The sequence below is a fragment of the Mesitornis unicolor genome, unplaced genomic scaffold (genome assembly GCF_000695765.1).
Source record: "Mesitornis unicolor isolate BGI_N332 unplaced genomic scaffold, ASM69576v1 scaffold14131, whole genome shotgun sequence".
NCBI classification, from domain to species: domain Eukaryota; kingdom Metazoa; phylum Chordata; class Aves; order Mesitornithiformes; family Mesitornithidae; genus Mesitornis; species Mesitornis unicolor.
Window position 1 is genome coordinate 25,359 of NW_010163238.1, and position 13,689 is coordinate 39,047.

The 13,689-nt window shown below is 42.5% G+C and overlaps 1 protein-coding gene across 1 annotated transcript in view; it reads right to left on the minus strand.

The window, feature by feature from the left end:
• Positions 1 to 13,689, minus strand: part of KANSL1L (KAT8 regulatory NSL complex subunit 1-like) — a 54,227-nt gene that overhangs the window by 17,899 nt on the left and 22,639 nt on the right. Inside the window, exons 4-5 of the mRNA XM_010193895.1 lie at positions 13,205 to 13,326; positions 7,883 to 8,084 (exon numbers count right to left, since the gene is read on the minus strand). Coding sequence (XP_010192197.1) covers positions 7,883 to 8,084; positions 13,205 to 13,326 — 324 coding nt within the window. The remainder of the gene's footprint in view (positions 1 to 7,882; positions 8,085 to 13,204; positions 13,327 to 13,689) is intronic.

Below are 13,689 nucleotides of genomic sequence, written 5' to 3' on the forward strand. Positions count from 1 at the left end.
GGGGACCTGCTGAGAGAGTTGGGGCTGTTCAGCCTGGAGAAGAGAAGGCTCTGGGGGGACCTTATTGTGGCCTTCCAGTTCCTGAAGGGGGCCTGCAGGAAAGCTGGGGAGGGGCTTCTTACAAGGGCAGGTAGTGATAGAATGAGGTGTAATAGATTTAACCTGGAAGGGGATAGATTTAGGTTAGACATTATGAAGAAATTCTTCACTGTGAGGGTGGTGAGACACTGGCACAGGTTGCCCAGGGAAGCTGTGGATGCCCCCTCCCTGGCAGTGTTCAAGGCCAGGTTGGACAGGGCTTTGGGCAGCCTGGTCTGGTGGGAGGTGTCCCTGCCCATGGCAGGGGTTGGACTGGGTGATCTTTAAGGTCCCTTCCAACCCAAACCATTCTATCGTTCTATGAATTAGTGCAATCATGATGTTTGTCAGGGATGTCAGTTTAATCAACTCCTGATGACAATATTTCTGAAACCCTTCATTCTGGAATGAAAGTGTGCTACTCAGTCAAAGAAGGTGCTTCAGCCTTACTGAAACAAAACCTCTCCCCACTTCCAATTCAGCACAGAACACAGTGTACAACCCAACTGGCTTTTACAGCAGTTAATTATTGATTTTTGGAACATGACAACAAAAAAAACTCCACCAAATCCCACATGAAATCAACCCCACAAATATATCCATTCAGCCACAGCCATGATAAGTGGTTTCGTGAAAACCAAGGAATACACAGCTTTTAGAAGAGAGGCCTCTAGAGCAAGTCTGACCACAATGCCAGCCCTTCAGAGAGCAAGAGAGATCACTGAACTCTTATCAAGGTTTCCCCTGAGATACCGTACCTCATACATCTCCCGAAACATTTTTCTTCATTACTGAAATACAAAACCTCATGCTTCCTGAGCTTAAGTAGATATGAAGAATAACATTACATTAAATTGATTCTATTAAGGAAAAGAAAATACGCTGTATTTAAGAGGAAATCAGAGGTGTGCAAGCTTTAAATCTTCAACTAAAATAGCAGCTGTGTTATACTTCATAAGCGATAGAGTCTAATTTTCCAGGGTATTACAAATTCTAATCGTGAATTCCCCTGCCCTTAGTACTGTTTAACTGGGTCACAGAAAATGTCGTGAGCAATTCAGTTTGATATTCAAAACAATTCTTGCACTTGCTTGTGATAAACTGATGCATTAGACAAAGTACGACTGGCTCACGCCTCTGATGTTGGTCAGAAGGCTGAACAGTACCAGCACACCACCCTTCTGCAGAGAAGTTTGGGTCTATGAAGTGTGTCGTAACTGAAAAGAAAAACGTTTTGTGCTCCCAGTTAAAAATTCTGAAATGAACACTTGCTTCACGACCTCAGCTACCGATCCCTAAAAACTCCTACCATTTTTGGAAACATGCCGAAATGTAACAATACAGCCAGCCACAGCTCAATTACACCAGCATGTATGAATCCAGTACGTTAATGAAGTTAGCTCAACACACTGCTGAATACCTGTCGTGTCTGCTTCTGATGACTCCTAGAAGCTGAAAACGTAAAAAGCATTTACTGTCCCAACACACACACACACAGAACTTTTCAGCAATATCAAAGAAGAGCTATCTCCCTCAGTATTAAAAACTGTTCTTCACTAAATGAGTAGCCAACTAAATTGCGGAGGTTTAATTACGAGATCCAAGAGAACCACCGTGCAGGCGGCTGATGCCTCCTCTTTGAACACTGAGCATATCGCTAACTTTTAATCCTCCAGAAGAGCTCACACCAACAGAGCACTGTTACCTGCTTGCTGCTGTGCTTTAGCAGCTGCCTTAAAGGCCAGCCCACTTCTCCACGGCCTCCCTCTTCTGCACACAGCAATCTGCTCTTAGCAGAGCTCTGTCTCTCTGGCAGAACATCTGTTAAATGAAATTACTTATTTCATAAGCTAAACATCAAGAGTTCCTAAGCAGGACTTCACTGCAGAGTGCTTTTAGGAAACATGCGGTACATGGATAGTGAAAGGCTAATCTGAAAGCCCCAAAGACTTTCTTTCTCATCAACAGGTAAGTGGGGGGGAGAAGGTGGACAAAGCATCAAGACACCCCTATATGGGAAGGTGCGTAACAGATGATGCCAATGATCCTACATGACAGACTCTCGCTTCCAGATGAAGTTCCCGTAGATGTCAAATGGACCTTTCCCATGCACTTGCCTGCAGATCTATAGGCAGCTCAGGTACAGTGGAACAAGCTGCCCTGGGACAGGGGCAAGTTTGTCTGCCCCTGGCCCCTCTGAAGCTGTTGATAAGAATAAAGTGGCAGATCCTGTGGCAGGGACCAGTCTTTCCAGGAACAGAACTGAGACTTTCCTAAAACACTAACAACTTACTTGGCATCTGGCTTGTCTCAAATTCAAATTTTTGTTCAGAGTCATAGAAGGAGTGGTAGCTTTTACCGTCCTCAGAGAACACCCACCACCTCTCATAAGAATACATGGAGTTCAGTTTCTTTAATCCTGTTATAAACCAATGGCAGATGGACTTTCACCTGCTCTGTGGGAAATGTATGCTGTCTTCAACACCTTGAAACAAAGACCTCTTGTTCAACTCGCAAATCAACGGAAAAATCAAGGTTAGTGCTTAATCTTTGACTAGTTAAATAAACCAAAAGAAGGAAAGACAAGTTAACTCACAGAGGTACATTTTGAAAAATGCCATGTAGAGATTAAGAGTAGATGTGATCAGTAAAAGCCTACAGAAATACCATAATAAGCCAAAGGTGCGGGCCTGTGAAAAGCACTCTTTAGGTGCACATATATATGTATACTTTCCCCTAAAATCCGAAAATCAACAAGACTTGGTGAAAGACCCATCTGCATTTATCAAGTGGCATCTACAGAAAGTATCACTGTCCCTAAACATGTACTGGGAAAGCAGCAGGACATAGAGATCACCAAACTGGCATGAGAACTAGACTAAAACAAGAAACCCAAACCCTAGAGTTTAAATACATTTTTCCTGTCTGTTTTGGAGCCTTCTGGTGAAGCACTCACTTTTTTTTTTCTTACTTTTTTGTTTTTAAAACCACTAAACAAAAGCAGATATTCTTATGTTCTCACTTAGCTCCCACTTGAGACTGAGGAGAAAAAATGTGGCAATACTCAGCTGCAAGAGCTGGCAACTTCATACCAATTGTTTGCTTGTGGTAGCTAAAATGCAAGCTTTTGTACCTCAGTTCCCAACTTTCAGGGTATTGGCACCATTGCAAATCTGAACTGCAGTTTTCTTCAAGTGCCTCAGTCCACACAACCACCTCTTCTTCCAGCAGGTGGACATACAAATACAAAGAGACTTTTCAGATTAAAAAACCCCTGCTGTGCTCTACAACCCTGCAAAGAAATGGGAAGAACCAAAATTTATAGTACTCGGATCTCACTCCTCTATCGTCGCTTATCTTCACTAACAAGCGTGTAAAGTTCTAATAGATTAAAACACTATTGAGCGCCATGCTTGGTGAAGCACGACTTGACAACACCAAGTGAAACTGATGTCATCAGTTAGGATGTTAAGTGCAAAACTAACAAAACGTACTGCCAAAACAACTTCTTTGTTACTAAAAGAACACCCAACAAGCCACACAGATAAAACACTAGAAAACAAAACATCCAGGTAAGTCAGCTAAGCACAGACCTCTCTGAGAGCACCTGACTAGTAACATTTGTCTGCCTTAGAACAAACTTAACAGAACTTTTGATGTCACACATAATTCAGTTCCTTCAAGTTTAGGCAAAAAAGTGCCAGACGGAGCTACAACAGTTCCTCACTGTAGGAAAAGCAGGAGCACTCAGGCATCAGACCTCGAAGGATCCGGCTGAAGGGGGCAAGCAGTTATAAATGCAACAGCCACTAGGAAATTACTCAATTGGAGCTCATGTCCTAAAGTCCTGACATGGATCTGCCACTTACAGCCTTCCTTGGTTTTAATGGCTCGATACTCTTTGCCATCTTTCTCAGCGTTAAAACTACATTACGTGCATTTCACAGGAGGAGAAAATGACCCAGAGGTTGTCTGACTTTCCAGCTGTAACAATGCCAATGAGTGACAGACCCAGCATTTTGAATGAAGCACTCTCAGATTTCCAACCTCTGTCCACAAGCACAGGTCCTCTACTAGACCATGCCTGCAGTTTATTCCTTTGTGCTACCCTGCAAGCATGTTTTAACAAAAATCACGCTGAAGAAATGCATGCTACCACCACATCCTCTGGACCGCAGCACAGACTGCAATCCCAGGCTTTGCTGTGCGTGTGGATAATTCTGAGTGGCTTGTGCACTGACTCACAATCAAGAAATGGCCTAAGCTCTTACCAAACTATTAGATAACGAAAGAAGAAAGATACAAAGCGGGTTCCACCGCCAAAAGATGACTCACAGATCATCTGCGGTACTCAGTCATTCTGAATTAGGGGACAAGCGGATTTGGACCCAAAGGATGTTTCAAGTTCCTTGGTACACTGGATGATGACAGATAAACCCAACACCCTGCATCCTGTTTTATTTATCACTGCAGTCTAACTATCTTGTAGATTTGGCAGGTTTTCTAGAGTTCTGTGTTTTCTTTTAGATACTACTCTGTGTAAGCATTCTTTAAATACCAGAGCAGGGGAAGGCGTAGTCCTCTTCAGAAAAGAGATACAGCAAAGCAGAACACAATACAGGGCATCTCACGACAGGCATGGGAGGATACTAGGTCACTAAATACTCAAACATTTGACAGCACTGTAAATGTATGTGGCATGGCAGTAGATAAGAGAAAAAAATGTGGCTGTCTTCCCAGTGACCTTATGAACTGACAGATGGGACAGCAGTTCACAGTTTCATACTTGGCTTTTCCTAACATGGATGTGGGGAGGTGGAAGAGGGGATGAGCTTCCCAAAAGAATCTGAAGAGATCTGAAGGGCAACACTCTGAGTGCCATTCGATGCACAAAGGGTACAACTGGTCATCCCCCCAAAAATCAAATTCCTAAGTTATCCCAGCACTTCTTAACCTCCTACACATGAGAAGTCTGCATTTTGCTGTGATTCTCTGGTTAAAATTCTTTAGTCATCATCTGCTCAGATACCTTACTCTGCAGGATGGCATCGCCCAACGGCACTGCCGGGTGCTCGCTCACCAGTGTCTGAACCAGGCACCATGAGGAAGCTAGCGCAGGAGCTGCACTGTTCAGAAGACTCAATCTTCCCCTCAGACTTTGGCAAGCTGGTCTCTGTTAACTCCACATCTGCTGCAAGGAGATGGCAGCAAGGTTTCCCCAGCTCCAGCTTGCTCTCAGGCCAGTGACCTTAAAGAAATATGGGTCCTCACAGATGATGATACCAGGGGCTATATGAATATGTAAAACTGGAAGAAGTATGGGAGAAGCACTTGCTAGAGACAGCACAGTAGTATGACATCAGAATTCCAACTATTTTTCATGCTGCTAAGAAGTAACTCCTTTTTCTCCAAAAGGCCAGAGGAAATGTGCTGGATTACTACTGGGAATATAAACGCATTTTCAAAGACAACTAGGTATCCGTCCCAGAGGCCATTCCCCATTTTGCATCCCTATTCTTTGACATCTCCCTAATACAGCGGTCAGCCTGGGCTGATAGCCAGTGTTCTTCCATTACAAGCTGAGCAATCTCATCCATGGCTGAGTAACCAAGTGTAGCAAGTGCAGGAATAAGAAAATGAAAGGGCCTGTTAGAGTACGGTTTCTTGAATGAAACGATACACTGATGATGGCTCTCAATTCCAAGACTTGATGCCCATTTAGGTTTGGTTGTCAGAATGTGCTGGAAATGGCCAGTTCAATTTTATCACACACTTCCCAGCAGGATCCCCGATACTCTGTTTTTAACCAGCACTCTGTAAGAGGCCTTGTTCACCGCTTTACCTTAATTCTGAAAACTTTAATTGAGTTGGGCACTTGCATGAAGTCTGAAGCTGACAGCTTGATTGCTGCCACCACCTCTTATTTCCTCCAAGACGAGAAGCAGAATCTATCTGCAGCTCATTACCCAGTTCTTCACATTGCCTCTCAGTTAACTGCCCCATGCAGAGGACATTAGAAAGCAGAGCCTAAACACAGGTTTCTGGGCTGTGGCAAGCATAAACAGCATTCTCTACAGGGGCTTCTACCACACTGTCTTTGGGACTTCTCTGAACTTTCAGTAGAGAGACTACAGCCGGGTTAGTATATGGTAACGCAGCACTAGAAATGTTGAGAACATGGACAAGACACACAGTTGTACCAGCTCCAATATTTGGAGCCTTAACTAGTAACTTAAAAATGCGCTTTTTGAATGCAGTCTACAACCAAAGGTAAACTATAAATTTATCTTTTTTCATTTACAAGTCAAAGGAAACTACTGGACGTGCAAAGCGGCTCAGCTTTATGGCTGGTTGAAGATAAAGATGTGAACTCCGCTTTGTACTCCTGCTGCTGGGCTGCAGAAATGAAGTTTCTGTTCACAAGCTTCCACTGCTACTCTTTGAACTGCCCTAACTCTGGCACGGTTTTCAAAAGACAGAGACATAGGCAGCAGTCTTAGAAATAAGAGATACTTGAGCCTGGAAGTTGCATCTGGAGTGGAAACCCCTCATGTTTAAGTAGAAAGAAGGGAAAGTCCTGGAGTCTTTTGCCAATGAGCAATCTCCACAGCTGCACTTGTGATGTTGGAGGCATCAGTCAGGGAACAAGGCCTCCAACCTCTTTATCAGACACGGACTGGATTGTATGGGAAACAAGTCAGCAACAGTCTCCTCGGTTAACACAAGGAAGGCGAAAAGCCTAAGTGTCTAGGAGGCAGAGCTCCCAGACTGTAACCCTCCACCATCCACCCTCCAGGCAGGCTGCCACATCTTTAAGCCGCACTGCCAGGAAGCTGGGAAGTCAAGTTAATAAGAAGCCAGACAGCTTTTCAATGAAATATCTTGCTAAAACTAGAACACTTCTGCAACTTTGCAGAGGATGCTAAATCGTCACACACAGAACATCCTCGCAAGGGAAGCTCCTCCTGAGACCACTGGTACACTCAGTAAGTCCTAGACAGTTAGTCAAGGAGACATGGAGATTTCTCTCACTAGAACATACTTTTTAAAAGGCAAAATAAAATCAAGAAATTAAAATCACTTGAGATTAGCACTGCTCTAAAAAATGAGTCCATACCATCTTTGCTCCCAAATTACACGGTTACTTTAAGCACCATGGCTAAATTCAGCATATATTCTTACCAGCAATAAGCTATTAATATCAGACATGAACTGATATGCTTTGCCCTGCACAACAGACAATGTTTTATTTCCCATTTAAAAATACTTATTAGCTTGTAATGCAGAAAATTCTAAGAGTTTTAAAGCGTTCATAAAGTGTCAGCAAAATGGCAATACAACTAATCAGGAGCAGCAAAAAAGGAAACAAGATTAAGATAGTTCAATTTAATTTCCTAGAAAATAATGTGCCACCAGCTGTGTAAACTTTCTTGTAGCTAAAACAAATATTCTGAAAATAAGCAGGCAGCTCATTTACACTGTGGCATCTTTCCTCAGCAGTCCAGCCTCACGAGGAAGCCCTCGAGTTGTCTCTTCGACTGTACAAAGGCTTTAAAGACAGCCATGTAACAAACTGATTTGATAAGCGGGATTTTGAGTGATCTTTCATTTTTATGTTGAGGTCGTTAACTCTGAGCTCCTGCTGACACAGCTCGCACTCCTGCCACATATACTATGTGCTCCCAGAAAGAAACAAATAACCAGCACAGCACGCACTATTCTTCTGACATACCAGACGAGTGACATGCAGACTTTAGCAGCTGGACTCCAGCTTTGTCTCCTGAAGAGCGAGATGAGGGCCTACCTGCTGATTCCAGTAACAGGCACCGTGCATCCTGTAGAGTTTCCTCTTCTGGAAACTATGAAGTGGCCTTGTTCGGGCAGAAGTGCTCACATTAGCCACGGAGAGAGATCTTAGCCTTGTCCTGTCTCTTCTCCTTTTCTTGATGTGCTGATGATCAAGCAACCAGCTGCTTGAGGAGGATATCTCCCTGTTGTCTGAAGCTCTGCAATTTCATGATTAACGGGGGGAGGAAACACTAAAAGTTAAATACATCCCACATGCACAGGCCAAGATTTCATACACTGATTAGCATTAGCTGTATAATTGTAAGAAAATTTTATAAATACTAAAATGTTTCAGCAGACTGTTTCAGCAAACCATGTACATGCTTTCTTTGCTCTTTGATTAATTCTATGTTAAGTCATGAAAGGAAGTTTGTCGTTCTTCACTTTTCTGCTCATGGAAACAAATGTCAAAATGAAGTTACGCCCTCAGACATACACTGGTTTCCAAATTCTAGAACTCTCTAACACTTCTCACACCTATGAGTTTTAAGTTACAATTAATATTTTCCTACAAACTTACATTCAAGACAGCAGTCACGCTAACACAAAGGAGCTCTAGAGTCCTGCCCTAGTACTTGTAGGCCTTTCTAGTTTTGCTCAAGAACTGAAACTTCAGTAAAGCTTTACAAACCAGTGTCCATTCAGCACAGAGGCTGCAACTCACTGTGAAGCATTTATATCAAAATTAGGAACTCTGCACGCTTAGTTTAACCAACACAAGGCCATTAAACTTCACTTTCAGGGACAGGCCAATAGAATTCTTCAATAAACCCTTAGCCCAGCCTGGGGGCAGCTCCTGGGGAGGAGGGAAAACCTGACCTGTCTGTCTTTAAGATCTAGAAGCTGGTTAGACCCAGATTATTTGGAAGAACGCACGCTCAGCTCCAGTCACAATGTGACAGGGTCTACATGGACACATGGAACACCTGATTTCAACATTAAATCTCAATCTTACCTGCATTTCCCCACGTCTATCCCTTTCAAATCCTACTCAGTGTTATAGTGTTATCCCTCCACAACCTTACCTTCATGCACACTTGCTGTGCTCATATCCCTAGGTAATTCTATATGCAATCACTAAAGTCATGTGAAAACATAGGGCCGAGAGCAGTAGAAAACTCTATATATGTGTGTGTAACAAACTTGGATCACTCTCACCAATCTACAACCTGGCTACTCACCAGAACAAGGAACACTCCAAGGTAAAAATTCAATGGCTCAATGGGAATAACGCCCTTCACTTGTATAGGTATCCTGATTTTATTTTGTTGCTGTAGCAACATCTTCCTGAAAGGCTGAAGACTTGCTGCAAAAAGCACTTAAGTATGCATTTATTTTTACAACATCGAAGACCTTGACTGCAAATCTAAACTGCCCGAGAAGTGCAAGTATACGAGATACACTGGCCTTGGTTCATAACAGGTCATCTATCTGCACAAATTATTATTTTCTCTTTGAACTTTATCTGGCAAGTCACAGACTTATTAGTAAAGTTATAACACCAAGCAAAACATGAAAATGAATTTATTACAAGGCCATTTATCAATCTTCTCTGACAAGCAGTATTCTTCTATTTTTATTAAACAGAAGCAACTGTTAGGAAAGTGTGATTAAACACCACCCCGTGCTGTGCTGATGTGGTAACAAGGCTTTATGGGCTGCCCTTGTGACACATCAGAACAATCCCAATAAGCAACACAAACACAATGAAAAAGATGTGCTAATGAACAGAAGGATGGTACTAAGCATTTAAAGGAACATACAAGTAAGTGCCAAGAAAAAGCTCAAAATACTGAAGCGTGACATTCATAATGCTAACACGGTCTCTTTAAGGCTTGAGAAAGAAATACAGTGTTTAAAGTCCATGCAAAAAAATTTCTTAAAAAACTTTCTCAGAATCCTCAAAAACATTTTCTCTGTAATTATCTGCCTCAAAGTCAGACGGTGCCAAGCCCAACTTCTGGACTTCCACATACCTCCCTCTTGTACGAAAGGCAACTTGGACAGAAAAAGCAGAACAAAAGGCTCCTCAGTCTGGCTCCTCAACTTCAGTGATTCCTGCCTTTGTTCTGGTGGTCTGCCCAGGCCTTTCATAATGTCTCTTCAGCCTCTGCCAGCTGCTCTGTTTACCCTCTTGTGCCTTCCAGTAATGCACAGCTGGACTTTTCAAGATTTTCATCATTTTCAGATGAAGCAGAGATCTCAGCTATGTGGCTTGGAGCTCCAGCACACAGCAGTATGGATATCCTGCCACTTGTGTAAATAGGCTTCCCAGGCAAGGTTTAAGTTACCCATTTATTTTGATGTTAGTTTGGGTGGATTTCAAAATGCCATTCTACAGAATCACAGAATGTTAGGAGTTGGAAGGGGACCTCAAAAGATCATCCAGTCCAACTCCCCTGACCTGATCATTGCTGGCCCATGGTCACCCTGCTGTCCACCAGGACCCCCAGGTTCCTTTCCCCTGTGCTGCTCCCCAACAGGTCAGTCCCCAACCTAGACTGCTCCATGGGGTTGTTCTTTCCCAGATGCAGACCCTCCACTTGCCCTTGTTGAATTTCATTAAATTTTTCCCCACCCGACTCTCCAGCCTGTCCAGATCTCTCTAAATGGCAGCACAGCCTCTGGAGTGTCAGCCACTCCTCCCAGTTTTGTGTTGCCAGCAAACTTGCTGACAGTGCCCTCTGTTCCCTCGTCCAGGACGTTGATGAGTATCTTGAATAGTCCTGGTCCCAGTACAGACCCCTGAGGGACTCCACAGAAGAGCGGAGATGAACCATCACCAGATGTAAAATTCATGAATTTGCTAAAACGCTCCAGTCAGAGATCACAGGTTGGCCTTTCCTGCACTGTAGCCCAGCTGAAGAGCAGAGACCTTACTCACAGATACACACACGCACAGCACGCCATCAGACAGGCACTATTTGTACTGAAGCAATGAACTTATCCATTCCTCTTTTCTAATATGAAAGTGGTTATCACTAGTCTAGGAAACTGCCATATGAATATTCACCTTCATACAATGCATTTGGCTAACCTTGGCATTTAGATTCAATAGGGCAAAGAAAAGCTACATAGAAAAAGGAAGCCACTAAGAAAATTAGACCTTGGCAAATGGCAATTCAAGATTACCGATATTTAATCAACCAGGAACCAAACATGCATCACCACTTCCACTGGGAATAGCCCAAGTAACCACCCGTACTGCAACCCCATGATCACCAACCTCAAAGGATCTCATGCTTAGACCTGCTTTAATCATGGACTGACTACATCTTTCACATCAAGAGCCTACACCTAATTTCAAGAATTTACTTAAGTAAAAATCTCTGTCATCCTCTTTTTTATTCCATTTCAAAATATCACCTTACTTTAAGTTTGATTTTGATTTCTACTTTATCAGGTACTTAACACAGTCAGAGTGAGCTCTGGAAAGAGCAAGGGGAGAAGCAGCCAAGAAATGCGGTGAACTGCAGTATGTAACTGTCTCAATTAACTGCGCACTACTACAACAAAATACAACAAAGCACCGAAACACATTCAAAAAATCAAGTGGGAGGCAGTGAATTTCCCTGCAGAATTCTCATGATAACCACTCTGTAGTGTGCTTCATTACCAACTTTAACAAACAGCATTTATCTGCAGATTTCAAAACACTTCATAAGAATTGAAAAATTCACTATTTAACTGATTTTTAAGATGACCTCTAGAAAGGTCTCAGATTTCTCAGATTCCCTTCCAACACCTAACTCATCAACTCCAGCTGAGAGCTACAGCACGGAGGAAATCTTCCAAGTCTGCCCGTTCTTCCTTGGGCTTTTATAGGTCATGAGGAGAAAATCAGCCTTAGAGTGGTCTGTGAGCAAACAACTCTGCTGCTCTTAAAATGGAATGAGGACTGATTTTAGACAGTGTCTGATAAATCAGAATAGAAGTGGCTTTAAGTTACATCATCAGAGTCCCTCCTCAAGACGTCAACTTCATACACTCCTAACAACATTTTTAAAAGCAGGAACGCTTTCTCATCTGTTTTGTGAAAAAGTCACAGATTCAAGACATAGCCTTCCAACAGCTTAATTACTCTCTTCTTCCACATAGCCACCTCTATTAGTAACTCCTATTTCAGGGCTATTTTTATTCCAAGACTGAGAAGAAAAAATCTTCTGATTTTTGCTACGTTATTTGTAAACAACTGATATGCCACAATGACAAGACCTCTTCATCCTTAAATTTAGGGCACAGTCACACAAGTGCTTTGGAAGAGGCAGCAGTTAAAGATCCTGCCTATCCAAGCTGCTCATGATAATCTTTGTGGGAGGCTACAGCCTCTGCGGCAAAGCTGTTCAAACAGACGGTGTGGCCAGCTCTTCCTGGAGCCAGGAGCCAGGGAATTATGTTCTGCTGCAGACACCTGACATAAACCCCCAGCTCTAGCAGGGAATGCTTTCTTCATCCACCCGAACTTAATTAAGACCTCTGAAAAACAGCAACACCTCCATTCTCAAAAATTACATTACCAATAACTCAGGAGAAATATCCTGCATGCCTAGGCCTTTTGTAAGACAGGACTGCAGTCAATTACCTTAATGCTGTTTTGAGACTAATACTGATTACAGCCTGCACTGTATTTTAAAGCCTTTGAATAAAAGATGAAATTACTAAGAAGGATGGAGTAGTACTGAGAAACATTTTTCTACAATATTAATTTCAAGCTGCTACAGTCACCCTGGAGGATAAATCCATCCAGAACAAAAGACCACAGATGGAAAAATATTATTTCCAAATTCCTGGAAAAGTAGCTGGCAAAGATAAATTTGGTCTTGTATTGAAGACTGATGTGCTTAAAACTTATGAAGCTGCCACACAAAACTGCCACGGATCCACGCTTAGGGGCAGGTTACGCTGCTGACGCATTCTACCAGTCTAGCAGTCTAGTTAGTCACTTTGCCAGAAATAAAGGAGCACTCCTGATGACAGAGTGCATTAGGTCTGCAATATTCAGTAACGTGTTACTTACCGTAACCTTTCACTATTTCAGATATATTAATCTTCCTAGTACTTAAATGTACTTACAGTGACTGCGTACTTTTATGATGTCTTAAAAATAAAAAAACCCCTTACTGCTTGCAGCCTTACAAGCAAGACTTGACTTCCTGTGAAGCCTGCAGAAAGCAGCACTCTCCTCCTCATTCACTACTGTAATGATTATCAGTTCCATTTACATCACTTTACGAAATGTTATTCTCAAAAACAAAAATGCCACCCTACTGTCTTATACCTGAAGGAGATGCCATTGACCAGCTGTCTGTGCCTACCGGTCTTGGATGAAAGAGGTGAAGATGCTGGAGACAGGTTGAGTGGGGCAATCAGGCTGCTGATGATTTCACTCAGTTGTGCACTCTGGAAAGAATTTAAAAAATGAAAGGTAGTCAGACTTTTATCCAGACTCAACAGCTCAAAGGTCTTGGGTTTTTGTTGTTTTCCTACGTAGGAATCCAGTAGCATACATCATGGAACAATCATCTTTCCTTTCTTCTTGTGAATAATCAAGAATGGCTTGGTTTTTCTTTCACAGTTATTATGTTCAACTATATAAAAATAAATCAACTGAAAGCCAGCACGACCCTGACCAACCAGCCAAGGACACTGTTTATACATTTGAATAAGTAGTACACAAAACACATTGGTGGCTTCAGTATTTTAACCAAAGGTTTTAAAAAATGCAAAAGAAACCAGAACACTTTACAGCCAATGCTCCAACAG